This window comes from Podarcis tiliguerta (genome assembly GCF_965153285.1).
Source record: "Podarcis tiliguerta genome assembly, chromosome: 1".
In the NCBI taxonomy this organism is placed as follows: domain Eukaryota; kingdom Metazoa; phylum Chordata; class Lepidosauria; order Squamata; family Lacertidae; genus Podarcis; species Podarcis tiliguerta.
The window spans coordinates 55,380,210-55,395,017 of record NC_139534.1 but is presented as its reverse complement, the minus strand read 5'-3'; the positions used below and the strand labels follow the sequence as shown (position 1 = coordinate 55,395,017).

The window sequence follows — 14,808 nt, the reverse complement described above, 5'->3', positions numbered from 1 at the left end:
TGCTTATGCAACAGGGCTTTCTCTTCTCTCCTCCCTCTGCACCCCTTGAAATTGACTGGGAGTGGGTCCAGGATAACCCCAGAACAGCACGCAGTGGGAGGAGAGAGGGGGCCATTGAACCAGGCAAGCAGAAATGGAAAGAAGGGAAGAGTGCAATGTTGAATTCCACTCTAAGCAGTTAATAGTGGCAGGGACAGCAGCACATAAATGCACAAGTATCTTAGGGGAAAAGAATGGAGTTCCCATCTTCTTTGGACTGGTTTTTTTTATATATAATATTTATTAAATATTTTATAGTTATAAGAAAACTCCTTTTTGAGCGGGGTTCATGTGGAAAGGAGCAGAACTCCTTCCACCAATACCCAATATAATAAAAGTGTTTTCACAGGGACTTCATGGCTTACTGTGCCCCGTGCTGAAAGGGAGGAAATGCTGCCATGTACATAGCTATATTCTTGTTAAACTTACATTGTATTAATGTTTAAATGTCCAAACTGAAAACCAGGTCAGTAAGATGTAGGGATAAGAAAGCTGTGTTGTCAGCGGTTTCGCAGATGCATGCCTTTCTCTGGGATGGGATTTACTTATTTAGATTTCTAGGATCATTGTATCACTCCTCAGAGCAAGCAGCAATGGAGCTGAAGTGATAGAGAAGAATGTGATGTAGTGTTGATAGGAGTTCAGTACAGCTATTTTTGTTTAATCAGTTGAAATATCATTAGCTGTTATTTTGATACAGAGGTATGGATTTTTTTTATTTTCTTTTTAATATTAGCTGTTATACATTTTCTTCAGAAAATAAAATGGGGGGGGGGATAAGTATGCAGTTAAATGTCTCCCTGCCCATAACTCTAGAGTAGATTCTCATTTGGATCAGTTACCGTGCCAACAGCAATCTTGCACCAACAGCAATTCTGTAAGATAGTTTTCCATCTACAAAAATTCCAACCTAAGGTTAAAAGGTGACAGCTTACCTGTACTGAACCCTCAGCTAAACTGGGATTGGAACAAGAATAGTGGAGCAAAGGGAGCTATTAAGGATGGTTCTCAGGTAGATAGGAATGGCTTATGCTGCAAAATATTCCCCCAACCCCCCAGAAGAAATCAGGTCGTGTTCTTGTCACGTTGCAAGCTGCTTTGTCTTGGAAATAACCCTGTATAAGGCCCCCTTCACTTCTGCATTCCGTAGGCTATAGATGAGGGGGTTGAGCACAGGGGTGACTATTGCATAAAATACTGACACCACCTTGTTGAGGTTGATCGATGAGGCCACCTTAGTACGTACATACATGAAGAAGAGTGTCCCATAGAAGATTGACACCACTGTCAGGTGGGCAGTACAGGTGGAAAAGGCACGGCGGCGCCCTCCGACGGAATGAATCTTCAGCACTGTGGAGATAATGCGGACATACGATACTACAATGACAACAGAGGAAACCAGGAGCACCATCAGCGAGACCAGGAAGTCAACCATCTCCTTCAGGGAGACATCAGTGCATGAGAGGACAATGAGTGGAGAAGCATCACAGAAGAAGTGGTCTATAACATTGGGGCCACAGAAAGTCAACTGGGACATGAAGTAGATAGGCAGTGCTGGGGTGAGGAACCCCACTAGCCATGAGCCAGCAGCCAGAAGCATGCAAGCATCTCGGCCTACCATCTCCTGGTAACGCAGAGGCACACAAATAGCCACATAGCGGTCATAGGCCATGGCTGCCAGCAAGAAGCACTCAGTGCTGCCCAAGAAGGTGAAGAGGTAAAGTTGGGCCAAGCAGGCAGAATAGGAGATAATTCGACCACCAGGAGATCCAAAGCTGGCCAGCATCTTGGGCACGGTGAGGGAGGTGTACCACATGTCCAGGCATGAAAGGTGGAGGAGGAAGAAATACATGGGGGTGTGCAAGCGCCTTTCTGTTGCCACCACCAGGACCAGGATGGCATTTTCGGTCAGGGTCAGCAAATACATGACCAGGAAGAAGGCAAAAAGAGGCAGGCGCCCCTCATTGATGCCTGTGAAGCCCAGCAAGACAAACTCTTCCACAAGGGTCCAGTTCTCATGTTGAGGCTGCATCTAAGAGGACCGGCACAGCATTGTTAGGCTATTGTGCCCCATGGATAAAAGCAGAAGGTTAATTCTGAACATTCAGATCTTGTGTAGATTTTATTTTTAAAATAAGGTAGATTCTGTCTCTCTTTCACACACACACCATTTATTTTCTCTCAATTTTTCTAAGCCCCCTTTGCACCAAGAAGTGACCAAGGCAATGTGGCTAAAGAGCCAATGTGGATCAGTATGTAGCACATGGAACAACCAACAGCTGCTAGCCAATCAACAGCCACTAGCCATTATCCCTTTGTTCTACCTGCTGAGAATTGTGCTCAGGCCTTCCTACAGGCTTCCCATAGGCCTCTGGCTGACTGTTGTGAGAACCAAATGCTGGACTAGATTGGCTTTTAGTCTGATCCAGCATGGCTCTCCTTATGCTAAACAGAAGCTCTGCCACTGAGCTAATGTTAAGTCCTTGTGTTAACTCTGGGCCACTTACAAGAACCCTGTAGTAAGGATTAAAACTAAGGGGACAATCCAAGTGATCTATGGATGCTTCTCTGAAAGCTTTTCTGCACAACAATGGTGGGGTCTTAGAAAATGGAGGTTCCTATTCTCACAAGGTTAAAGGGAATTATTCCTATAGACTTTAAATCCTCCCTAAGAATGGGATGACTTCCAGACTGTCATTATTATGCAGGAGGAATTCAAGACATGCTATAAATTTAGGTTTGTATTCAAGTTCTCTGTCATCCTAGCACAACAGAGAGGGTCAGGTGCATTCTAGGGTTCTGTTATGGCAGAAGTCAGTCATCTGATGGTTTATTTGTAGCACCTTTGGTGTAAAGTGAGATCCATTAACAGCATAATCCTGCACGTGTCTACTCAGGGTTGAAGCCAATGGGGCTCACTCCCAGGAAACCAGTTATAGGATTCAAGACAGAATCTTACTTTGTTTCCTGGGCTCACTTCTGAGCTATTAATGGTGTGCAGCTGGTATGGGGAAGCAGTGGACCTCCAAATGTTGTTGGACTCCAACTCCCATCATACCTGAGCATTGGCTCCGCTGGCTGAGGCTGATGGGGGGTTGGAGTCCAGTAGTGTTTGGAGGGTCACAGGCTCCCCACTCCTGGCATCAAGGAACTCTCCCCTAGCCAGAGCTCATGGATAACTTTTTCCAGTTACAATAGGAAAAAATGTTTAAAGGACTGATTCATATGGAAACAAGTGGGGAACAGATGTGTGCTCCTCATCCCATGGGGCAAAGCTGATCTAGATGCAAGGTGGAATAATCAGAGAGCTGTATGGCCAGTAAGAATGCATTTTGAGTTCAGAAAGTTCAGTCCCCCCCCTCCAAACACACACATATCCAAATCAGCTCTAAAGAAGGCTGAATGGATGCTTTCTTTTCCAGCATGGACAATTCAGTCTGGCTCAAGCTGATAACCCCAGAACACAGCATGAAAAAAGCATGTCAGGGTTTTGCTCTCAAAGGCAGCAGCTGATCTGGAATCATCTGAGAGGTCAACAAATGCTTATCAAGGAAGCTTGATTGAAACGTAATAGCTTGATTGAATGCACCACTGTTGCCTTGAGGTGGCTGAAGGGGGGAGGGGCAGTGGTGTGCTCCTCATCCCATGGGGCAAAACTGATCTAGATGCAAGGTGGAATAATCAGAGAGCTGTATGGCCTTCCAACCCATAGGTTATGTGATACTATCTTTTTTTCTGCTTTTGATTGTCCACACCCTGCAAAAATTTACTCCAGCCCTTTGTCAATGTGACTGATGACAGGCATGTGTTTTTCCCTATACCCAAAGCATCAGTAACCCATAGGCTGTGAATATGACCTCATCAAAGTCAAGTACTTAATAAGGTTGACAGGTGTTTCAGGGATGGGTATACCTAAAAACTACGTGTTCTTATTAGCAGTAAATTGTATGTATGAGATTTCAGTGGGATAGATGATATTCTCATGTTTAGCTGACTTTGAAGACAAGGAAGACATACCCTTGTTTTTTTCCATTCCTATCTAATGCATAGTTTCAGGTGACCTTCTCCTAAGCATTTGGATGTTCCCCATACCCATTTTTGGGGGCAGTGTCCAGTGGCCAAGTGGAATAATTCAATGGTCTTCCATTTAGTGGCCACAACACACCCACCAGGTCTTAAAATCAAGAGTCTGGAAGAAGCTGGATCACAGACTTCATTCAGTATGGCAGTTCTTTAAAAGTAGTTGCCCTAGGCTAAGAGTACTCACCACCCATGCTTCTAAAGACAAAGTTGTCCAGCTCTGCTTGCCTTTAAATTCTCCTTGTATAGTGAAGAGATACTGCTTGGGATGGTCTCTCCTCCTTAGATCATATCACTTCCTCACAGTCATGCTTGCTGGATGACTCTAAACCCCCAGGAAGATCTGCCCTCTAAAAATGGCTCACGATATAGTTGCATGAACCTTCTTCTTACTGCAACACCAGGGAATGGACTCTCTAATGAGTAGCTAGGGAACACCAAGGCACATAAGTGAGATGTGTGTGTGTGTGTGTGTGTGTGTGTATGTTTGCAAAGTTCTGTTTTTTTTTTTTTTTAAATAAACATCTGCAGATGGAGCTCAAAGTACAAAGCAGCAGATGTATATTGTAGAGAGCACATCTTTTATGCCCATTCATTAGCACTTTGCAGTGTTTTCTTTTCTTTCCTTTTTTCTTCCAAATCCTTTATTATTTTATTCACATAATATACATTCTTTACAACAAACAAACTCCAAAATAAACAGACAGCTCCGAAATAAAATCATATGTAACAAAACCATAAATCTCATGTTTTCATTTACACTGATCTCCTCTCTGATACCTTTACTTGATATTTCTTGCTGATTTCTGCTTTTCTTATAGAATCTTTATAAAATTTAAATCTCTTAAATCCTATACCAATCTTTAACAATTTCAATTAATCCCTTCACCTCCCTCCCCTACAGCCCAGTCCTTCCGTCCACCCGGGTGCAATCTTCTTTACCTACTATTATTTTTGTTATTGTTGCGTTTATTCACTTTATTTGTTTTTCCATTCTTAATATATTATTATCCTATCTCCTTGTGCGTTTTAAACTTTTGCATATTAATTATTAAGCTCCAGCACTGACTTTTTTTCATTTATTCCTACTCTATTAATTTTTTGATTAGAGTAGCCGCTAATTGATGCTGTTAATTTTGCCATCTCCGCAAATTCAAGAAATTCAAGAAATTTGGTTCTCCATTCTAATAATTCTGGTATTTTATCAGTGATTTTCATTGCTCTACAGAAAGCTCCAAGCCTTTGACTCAAAAAGATGAGTGCATAGGAACCTGCAATTTACAGTCAGATCATTGGTCCACCCACCCCAGCTTTGTCTACTTTGACCAGCAGTAGCCCTTGAGGATTTCAGGCAGATCTCTCTCTCAGCTTGCTTTGGAAGAGCTTTGGAAGTAAGATATGCCAGGAATTGAATCTGCACTGAGCTTTCGTCACTCAAATAAATTGTTCACTGTACGTTTGATAACTAGCAGCTGAATGTGTGAACTGACTCAATCAAAAAGCAGCACACTAGGCAGAAGTCTGGGTATCATATCTACAGTGGCTGATCCACCCTTGCATGTCCCCATTCGATGCTAAAGTGAATGTATGTGGATTTGTGAACTGACCCAAAGCATGCTCCCAACTTCTTTTTAGCCTTTGATGGGGCTTCTCATGGAAGCAAGTGAAGCCATATTCTACAATGGCAGGCAAAAACAAGCTATTCAGAGTCACTAACCAGTTTGATCCGGATGGACAATGTTTTCCAACCACAAGCCTGACAACAAAAATAAAGACCCTGAGCATGGGCACAACCCAGTTAAAAGGGCCGTGGAGAAAGTTATGGGGTAAAGAATTCGCTCTGGCAACCATTAGTTCACCTTATTGCCATGAGTTTAAAGAACATCACATTTCACCTCCATTACAGGAGCTAAGAAGGGAATGGAAATAGACATGGGGTCCCTGTGGTTGACCCAGGACTAAAGTTATCCCTGCATTGGGATTAGAAATCAAAATTCCAGCTTCCCCTTATAAAATATGGTGGCTACAAACGACCATTTATCCTAGGTATGACATGTGTACCCCACTCTCACCAAGTGGGAAGCCAGTTCCTACAGCATCCAGAATAGAGATGGGAAGGCCTGGGGGGAAACTGAAAAATTGGGGTGGAGACCATTTTTCCAGTTTTCTTCCAGGCCTTCCAGTCTCCAATCCAGACACAATGTGAGAAAATTACTACCAGCAGTTGCACGATGTTTGCCAGATACTACAGAGAACCAGCTCATGACTGCAGTCATCCATAGCCACCTTGCAAGCTAGGTTCCATGATCAGCAGAAACAAGTGCTTCTTCTGGTGGAATTGACCACTTCAGGTGGCAGAGGATAGTATTGTATGGCTGAATATAAAGAAAATTCCAAAGAACAGAAAATGGGCATGCCTGCAAGAAGACTATGATAGAAGCCTTCTCCCTGATAAGGTGTGTGTATGTATGTGTTCGTGGTGGTGAGGGAGAACATTCAAATGTGTGGTTTCTACATGCTGAAGTGCAAAGGCAACAGCAGCTGCTTCTCTTGAATGTGTATTTCAAATTCTCAGCTCTACTATTTTTTACTCAGTCATGCTCACCATCACTGCTAGTATTCTGTCCTAATAGCTTGGAGCATTTATCATGCCCATGTGGAACACCTAAGCAAATGTTGGCTAAGGGTTACTGTAATGTAAATATATCAGAAAATGACAGTTGCATAGAAGAGAAATGTCCTGAACTTCTGAAAGATCTCCCTAACCTGGCTTTAGTGCATGAGTTTTTTTATGTCTGTCACTGAAAGAATAATGGACCCCAACAACAAAAGACCCCTGCAGACAAGTGCTCAGCACAAATTGTGTGTTGATAATATATTGCTTGTAATTATTTTTAGATGACTCTTTTGGGATGCCGCCATGTTTCTTTACAAAGACCTTGAAATGTAGTTTTAATATAAACTAAAATGCATTTAACAAATACCTGTCTTGTTACAAAATTCTCAGTGCAAATTCACAGCAATGCACAAACAACTTGAGTATGCCGAGGTTCATGACAATACAATAAGGGCAGTTCTCTGTGTGTTCTTCAGACATGTGTTTTTTACTCGGCTGAGGACCTTTCCCAAGGCTTTTTTCACATCTTTGTTCCTGAGGGTATAGGTGATGGGATTCAGCACTGGGGTGATGACAGTATAGAACACAGATACCACTTTTTCCAGTTCAGAAGTCTGACCGGAATGTGGACAGAGGTACATGAAGATGACAGTGCTGTAGAAGATGGTGACCACCGTGAGATGGCTGGCACATGTGGAAAAGGTCTTGTGCCTTCCAGAAGCAGATGGGAGATCCAAGATGGTAGAAACAATCAGGGCATAAGAAGTCAAAGTCAGGAGAAAGGACACAAGCACAATCACTGCAGAGACAAGAAAGACCATTGTGTCAGCCATGAAGGTGTCTCCAGTCGATAAGTTAATTAAGGGGCTCGTGTCACAGAAGAAGTGGTTGATCTGGTTGCTGCCGTTGAAGGGGAGCTGGGAGATGAAGGCTATGGGCAAGAAGGGGGTCAGGAAGCCCCCCAGCCAGCAACTGCAGGCTAGGCAAGCACAGACACAGCTGTTCATGAGCACAGGATACTGCAGTGGCTGGCAGATGGCTAAGTACCTGTCATAGGCCATAATAGCCAAGAGGAAAAATTCTGTGGTACCAAGCGAGAAGAAGAAATACATCTGGGTGATGCAAGCCTGCAAGGAGATGGCTTGGGGGCCATTGAGAAAGTCCCCCAGCAGCCGGGGAACTGTGACTGAGGTGTAGCACATCTCTAGGAATGAGAAATTGCTCAGGAAGAAGTACATGGGGACATGTAGAGCCACATCCATATTTGAGAGGAGAATGATCAAGGCATTGCCAAGGAGAATGAAGAGGTAGACTACCAAGAAACTGAAGAACAACAGGATCTGAAACTCCTGGAATCCAGAGAAGCCCAGTAGGATGAATTCAGGGGCTGAGGTGTTGTTCAGCATAGTCTTGGTGTTGCATGTACAGCCAGCATCAAAAACAGGAGGAGGGGGAGAGAAACAGACAAATATGTGTTGGTGATAAAGAGATACCAAATGGAAAATCCCAACATTTGCTGTTCTAATGACCAGATCAAGGACATCTGAGTCCACTTTCATTATCTTTGGTTTGAACAAAGCCATAATTCTGTCTCATGATGATACAAGTAAGTTTCAATCATAGACATTTGCATATAATGAAGTCAACCCAGTTTGGCTTTTTGGTCATTTAGGATGTGTAACGGACATTGTATATTTTTTCCAAAATCACCCTATTATTGACGTTTTTCCAAGGATGGGTTAAGCCTGGTTGTAGTGACTCACAAAGTGGACAAGTGTTGAATCATTCACAAAACCTATTCAATAGCATTTTGAAACCACCGGGATATACCGTATTTTTTGCTCTATAAGACTCACTTTTTCCTTCCTAAAAAGTAAGGGGAAATGTGTGTGCATCTTATGGAGCGAATGCAGGCTGCACAGCTATCCCAGATGCCAGAACAGCAAGAGGGATTGCTGATTTCACTGCGCAGAGATCCCTCTTGCTGTTCTGTCTTCTGAGATTCAGAATTTTTTTTTTCTTGTTTTCCTCCTCCAAAAACGAGGTGCGTCTTGTGGTCTGGTGCATCTTATAGAGCGAAAAATACGGTAGTTATGTGAATCACCTTCTGAAATTGGTTCAACAATTCAAAATCTTACTTTGGTGGAACCCAAGTTCCTAATAGGCACGACTCAATCAAGCCTCCATCTCCAACCTCTTAGTTGGAGTATTAGCATGGTCGCAGTGGAAGTTGCCTTATATTGAGTCAGACCATCTTCCCATCTAGCTCAGTTTTGTCTACACTGACTGGAAGTGGTTCTTCAGAGTTTCAGGAAGGATTACCAGTATCTTGCAGCCCTACTTGGAGATACTGGGGAAAGAAACTCTTATTGCTCCTTGTCGAACAGAAATTATTCCTTCCCCAGTCTTGACATTTGATTTCAAGTTGCAAGACTTCACAGAGAGAACTTAATCCCCTGCCCCTCTCATGTCTTGAAGAATCAAAGCATAAACAAAATATAAAAAGGTACCATATTCTTTTCCGTGTATATAACATAAACTACATTGATAAAAGTATGAGACAAAACAAAACAATATTAATCAGAAAACTAAAAAGAAGATGGGGCACCAGTTGAAAATCCATTGCAACTGCTCAATTATTTATTTATTTATTTATTTATTTATTTATTTATTGTTTTCCCAATTTTATTTTTTCAGCTGTCTTTGGATGGAGTGAGAAAATCCAACACCTGAGGAGAGTTTATGCTTTTGGTCCTAGGGACCCTTAGTTATATTTTCTTTGTCCTAAGAAAGACAGAAAAATATATGAGGCTGAAGAAACTGAAATGTGGCAATTAGTCAACAGAATTGTGTAAAAGACCCTGGGTGGAGTGTAAGAAAAATCTGGGACAGCATATACTTTTAAAACAATAAATAAAGGAAACCAGGAGGGATAACTCTGATAAGCAACAAATAGCGTAGTTGCCTTTTGTTCATGCAACATTCATGGGCAACATTTAATGGGAATTAGTTTTTGTACAATCCATGAAAACTACAAATTAGGTTAATTAAGATTCACTTAATATTCATATAGTTAAAAGCTGGAGTCGTCACTCATTTTCTTGAAGGCTTTATTTGGGAGAGGACCATAGCTTGGTGACAGAGCACATGCTGTGCATGTAGAAGTCTAGGGCTCAATTCCTGACATCTCCAGTAAAGGCTGGGAACAACTCCTGCCTGAAGCCCACTGCCAGTCAGCAAAAACAATATTGAGCTACATGAACTCATAATTTGATTCATTATAAAGGCAACTTCCTGTTTTGCTTAGTAAAGCACACTGCCACAATCCAAAGCAGAATCAAGCCCATTAAATAATATTTGTAGATGTGCTTAACTCTGTAAGATTGTGAACAGAAAAACAAATATTCCGGTGTCACACTCAGTGGGGATCTAAACACAATATGTAACTTTGTTAAAGGAATGCAAATGAGAAGAGGGATCCAATCATCTTAAAGATGGAACCCTGTACATCAATTTGGAAGTCAATCCAACTCATTCTGCAGTATTAATCCATGCTTGATTCAATGGCTAACCTTTCCAGAACAAATGCAAGCAGATTCTTCTATGTTATACAGTGCACACTTACACCATATTTTGTTCTGATCTTCTGAGTCAAAGAAAGAACATAAGCTTGGAATGCCAAATGAAAGTGAAATTCAAATGATACAAACAAAAGTTGATAACAGCATTCTGCTGCTGAAGCACATTACACATGTGCTCCTAATACACATGCTTATTCCTATAGCATTTTTTTTTTCAGAAATTGTCTTTGGTTTTGTCAATTACCAGGAGTGGTATTGGGAGCTAACCAATTTCTGCAGGTAGATACAGGCTTGGGTAGCCATGGGAAAGGACAGAAAAATGTTAACTTCCCTGCCTTTAAATTTCAGGCAACCATTTTTGGGTGTCATGGAAGGAGCGTGAATTATTAGGCTTTTAATTTTTTATCATTGTATTTTCACTCCCAGGAAAACCAGTCTTCAGTACTATGTACACATGACTTTACATGGGGAAAGTGTTTGCATGTTTCTGCCTCCCACAGCAAAATGCCTTGAAAGGCTCTGATAAGAATGAAAGAAAACTAAGCTTGTGTCCTCATAGCAAACTGGGATCAGAGAGGAGAGAATACATACCTTAAATCACAAGGCCAATTTTGCAGTCACTGAGATGTAGCCTCTGCAGAAATAAAGCACAAAACCCCTTCCTCTACTTACCAGCCAAGCTGACTTCAGGTCAAGAGCAAGGAATCAGTCAAAATGGTTTTTCTCCTGTTTTACTGCGGGCTATGTTTGCATGCAGAGAAGGATTCTGCTTACAGACTCCATGAGCCCGATCCTTAAGTAGAATCAGGATCTAGCTTGACAAAAACTGGCCCACTCAGCTTTTCTTTTCTAACTGCTCGGAGCATCAGTCACACACCACAAATTACAACCCCCAAGACCTGACTATGCATAGCTATGCCTTTGGCCATCTCAGCAGGCAAACTGAACAGGGGAGCTGCTGGCTTTATATAAGATCAGCTGGGGGGCCAAGAGATTCACACTTTGTTTCTTATGGGTGAAAGATTCACAGCCCAATTATCCCTTGATGAGCTACTTGGAAAACAGATCAGGCATTCAAGTATAAAAAATTCTGGAGTAGAGAGACGTCACTTTATAAGGGCACCTGAGGCCTTTGAATCCTCTTGAGAGAGTGACATTTCTATAGGGACTGATCCAGATGATTGGCTGCTGCACCTACACAACTCTGGTATTCAACAGACAAACTGCAGCCCAGTGGGATCCCACTGTGGAAAGTGGTTCTCCTGGAGCAGCAGGTGTCTGTGTGGGTGGAAAGGGACATGCAGGGAAGCCAGAAATTGGTGATCTTCAAAGTCCTCACTAGGCTCACTGTCAAATGCATTCATATGTATAATAAATGCAGGCTACACCAGCAAGATGAGCAATAGCTAGTTTAACTTCTTGGTTTCTGTTACACAGTTTTTAGCATACCTTTGCCTTTTGGCCACTAGGTGGCAACCACATAAATATTACAAGGTGATCTGCAAACCGTCTCAGTCCTCCATAATCAGCCTGGGGTGACCCTAATGAAGAGGCTGGTCTTGCCTGTCTTAAGGAGGACAAACCATCTGGGGGGAGCCCTTCTGTTATAGGCCTTGTGTGCAGGCTCCCCTGAAGGCTGCAAACATGCAGGGAAATTCCTGTGGGGAGAATTAAATAGGTCTTAGAATCGTAGAAATGTAGAGTTGGAAAGAACCATGAAGGTCATCTTGTTCCACCCCCTGCAATGCAGGGAGCTTTTGCCGAAGTTGGGCTCAAATTTAAGACCCTGAGATTAAGAGAGTCATGCTCTACGGACTAAGCTATATGAATCCTTGTGGGCCCACCTGTGTGGGTGAGCAACAAAATAAACCAGCTGGGTACTTGGATTCAAAATGTGGGGCATTGTGCACTCTCCTACAGAGAGAACGCCCCAGTAGCAGTTAAGCTGTAGTATAATGTTAGGAAGGGATGCGGGTGGCGCTGTGGGTAAAACCTCAGCGCCTAGGACTTGCCGATCACATGGTCGGCGGTTCGAATCCCCACGCCGGGGTGCGCTCCCGTCGTTCGGTCCCAGCGCCTGCCAACCTAGCAGTTCGAAAGCACCCCCGGGTGCAAGTAGATAAATAGGGACTCCTTACCAGCGGGAAGGTAAACGGCGTTCCGTGTGCTGCACTGGCTTGCCAGATGCAGCTTGTCACGCTGGCCACGTGACCCAGAAGTGTCTGTGGACAGCGCTGGCTCCCGGCCTATAGAGTGAGATGAGCGCACAACCCTAGAGTCTGTCAAGACTGGCCCGTACGGACAGGGGCACCTTTACCTTTACCTTTATAATGTTAGGAATATAGGTTGTTGCACCATTTTTATTCTGTTCAGCTGCACACAGCACCTGACCACGTTCTACTCCTCCTGCAATCAGCAGACTACACACTGCTAAGTTTAAAATGCCTTACTTACAGATTCAAGGTCTCAATAATGCATTGTACCATGCAGCAGCAAGGCTAATACAGGCATATAACACTCTTGGGTAGAAAGTACAGAATAGAGTTCCAAGCATGTGCTATAAGTTTGGGAGCAAGCTTACACATGCCCATATTGTTGCATGATAGAGAGACTTCACTTCCTCCCTCTCCAGAAGAGAGGGGTGTGTGACCTAGCCGAGTCTATTTAGCAATATAACTCTGTGGTCCTTTACCTCTTCATGCACTAACTAGCCCTATGCTTGCTAGTTGTATTTTTTTGCAATTTCCTACCCATCCCGAATGCTGCATACCATGGCTGCCCTTCAACAGGATGGGCAGATAGAGGTTGGTCCAGTCTCTTTCCACCCCACAACCCACCCACCCCACTCTATGCTGTTGCTGGCACGCATTGGAGGGCCCTTAGTGAAGTTATCGTCTTCCGATGCTCCTTTCCTCTTTCTACACAGTGATCATGACAGTGATAAACTCCAGGACCTTGTTTACTGAAGAAACAAAAACTTAACAAGTCCCCCGAGTAATAATCTGGGTTCTGAGTAATAATCATCCAAGTAATCATCTGGAGAAATGCCCCCATCCCATTTTCAATTCTGAGATGTGGAAAGGATGTAAATTGTCCTGTTTTCTCTCCTTCAGTGAATAGAAAGAAATTAGACACCACCTCTGTAGTTTTATGCATGATATTTTCTGATATAACAATACCACCACACTGTGGCCCGATGATGGAGATACGATTATTGCTTCCATAGTGCAGTGCCTCCCTTATGACCTTGGTGGTCTTAGTTCTGATCATGCTTTGGGTAGATTGAAAGTCATGGAAATGGAACAACAGAGTGAAGGAGGAATATGGCTCACTGATTTACACAGGGGGGCATACATTTCTAAAAAGAAAATGTTCCTGATGTGAAAGGATATTGATATCAGAAAGTGGATAGCTCAAAGTTGGTTCTTCATTTTTTTTTAAGGGGAAAAGGGGAAAGCAGGGATCTACCTAAGTAGTTCTGCAATAAATATTCATCTTTTCACAGACTTTTGAAAACAGTAATAAAGACCATAAAGCACTTTCTGAACTGCTTTGTGTATTTAAATAAGAGGGTAGATATTATTCCTTACTGGCACTATCCAATATAGAGGTTTTTATACTTTTAATATTTGCTTTTTATATTGTTACACACATAAATCATCCATCCATGCATGCAGCAGTAATACAGGAAAAAAATAATGTAACAAAAAACAATATGCATAGGAGTATTGTGCCAGAGGGTATATGATAAAAAGGGCCACAAGTTCATGATAAAACACAGGACAACAGACAGATATTAAAATAATAGGTGCCTTGGTGATAAGTCCAGCCAAAATGTTCTGTAGGAATCCAGAGGTTTAACGAAACCTCCCCGACTAATCACATAATGCAAAAAAGGAGCCAAATTGATGCAAGAGCACTGTGCTCTCCTCTAAGAGCACAGTGGCTTTGTGTTAATTTTCCAGCTAGTGCCATGAACCGTCCTGAGATCTACTGATGAAGAGCGGTATAAAAATTTAAAAAAATAAAAGAACCACCCACCAGCACCTTACAATCAACTTGGTGAACAATTCCCAGTCCTGTGGCAGCTAGTAGAAAATGAATTATATCTTTGCATGACAGCCCAGATGTAGACTTTGAGCCCTGGGTCCAAAAAAAACCCAACCACCTATCTGGTTCAGAATAGCAGCGATATCTTGAAAGATTCTTTGCCAGAATCTTTGCCACTATCCTGGAACACCACATATGAAACTCTGTGCCCAAATGGTCACATTCACACCAACACAATAGATTCAAAGTGGTGTTTTATACCTGTTTTATTTGCTTTTTGGTAAGTCAATTTGAGTTTCAATTCTGTAAAAACAACAACTAATTAGGGCCAGCCCACCCATTAGGCAAGGTGAAGTGACCACCTGAGGTAACAGGATCCACCTGAGCAGCAGATCCCAATGTTGATATTTCTTCCCCACTTGTTCCTGATGTAGATCTTCC

General features: G+C 42.5%; 1 protein-coding gene across 1 annotated transcript; it reads right to left on the bottom strand.

Moving 5' to 3' along the window:
- Positions 1–1,120: 1,120 nt before the first annotated feature.
- OR6Q1 (olfactory receptor family 6 subfamily Q member 1) lies at positions 1,121–8,372 on the bottom strand (the record flags this gene model as incomplete). Its single annotated transcript, XM_083454558.1, has 2 exons — positions 7,183–8,372; positions 1,121–2,071 (listed from the first exon to the last, which is right to left on the bottom strand). The coding sequence occupies exons 1-2, from the start codon at positions 8,317–8,319 to the stop codon at positions 1,121–1,123; spliced, it is 2,088 nt and encodes a 695-aa protein (XP_083310684.1). The 5' UTR covers positions 8,320–8,372.
- Positions 8,373–14,808: the final 6,436 nt, after the last annotated feature.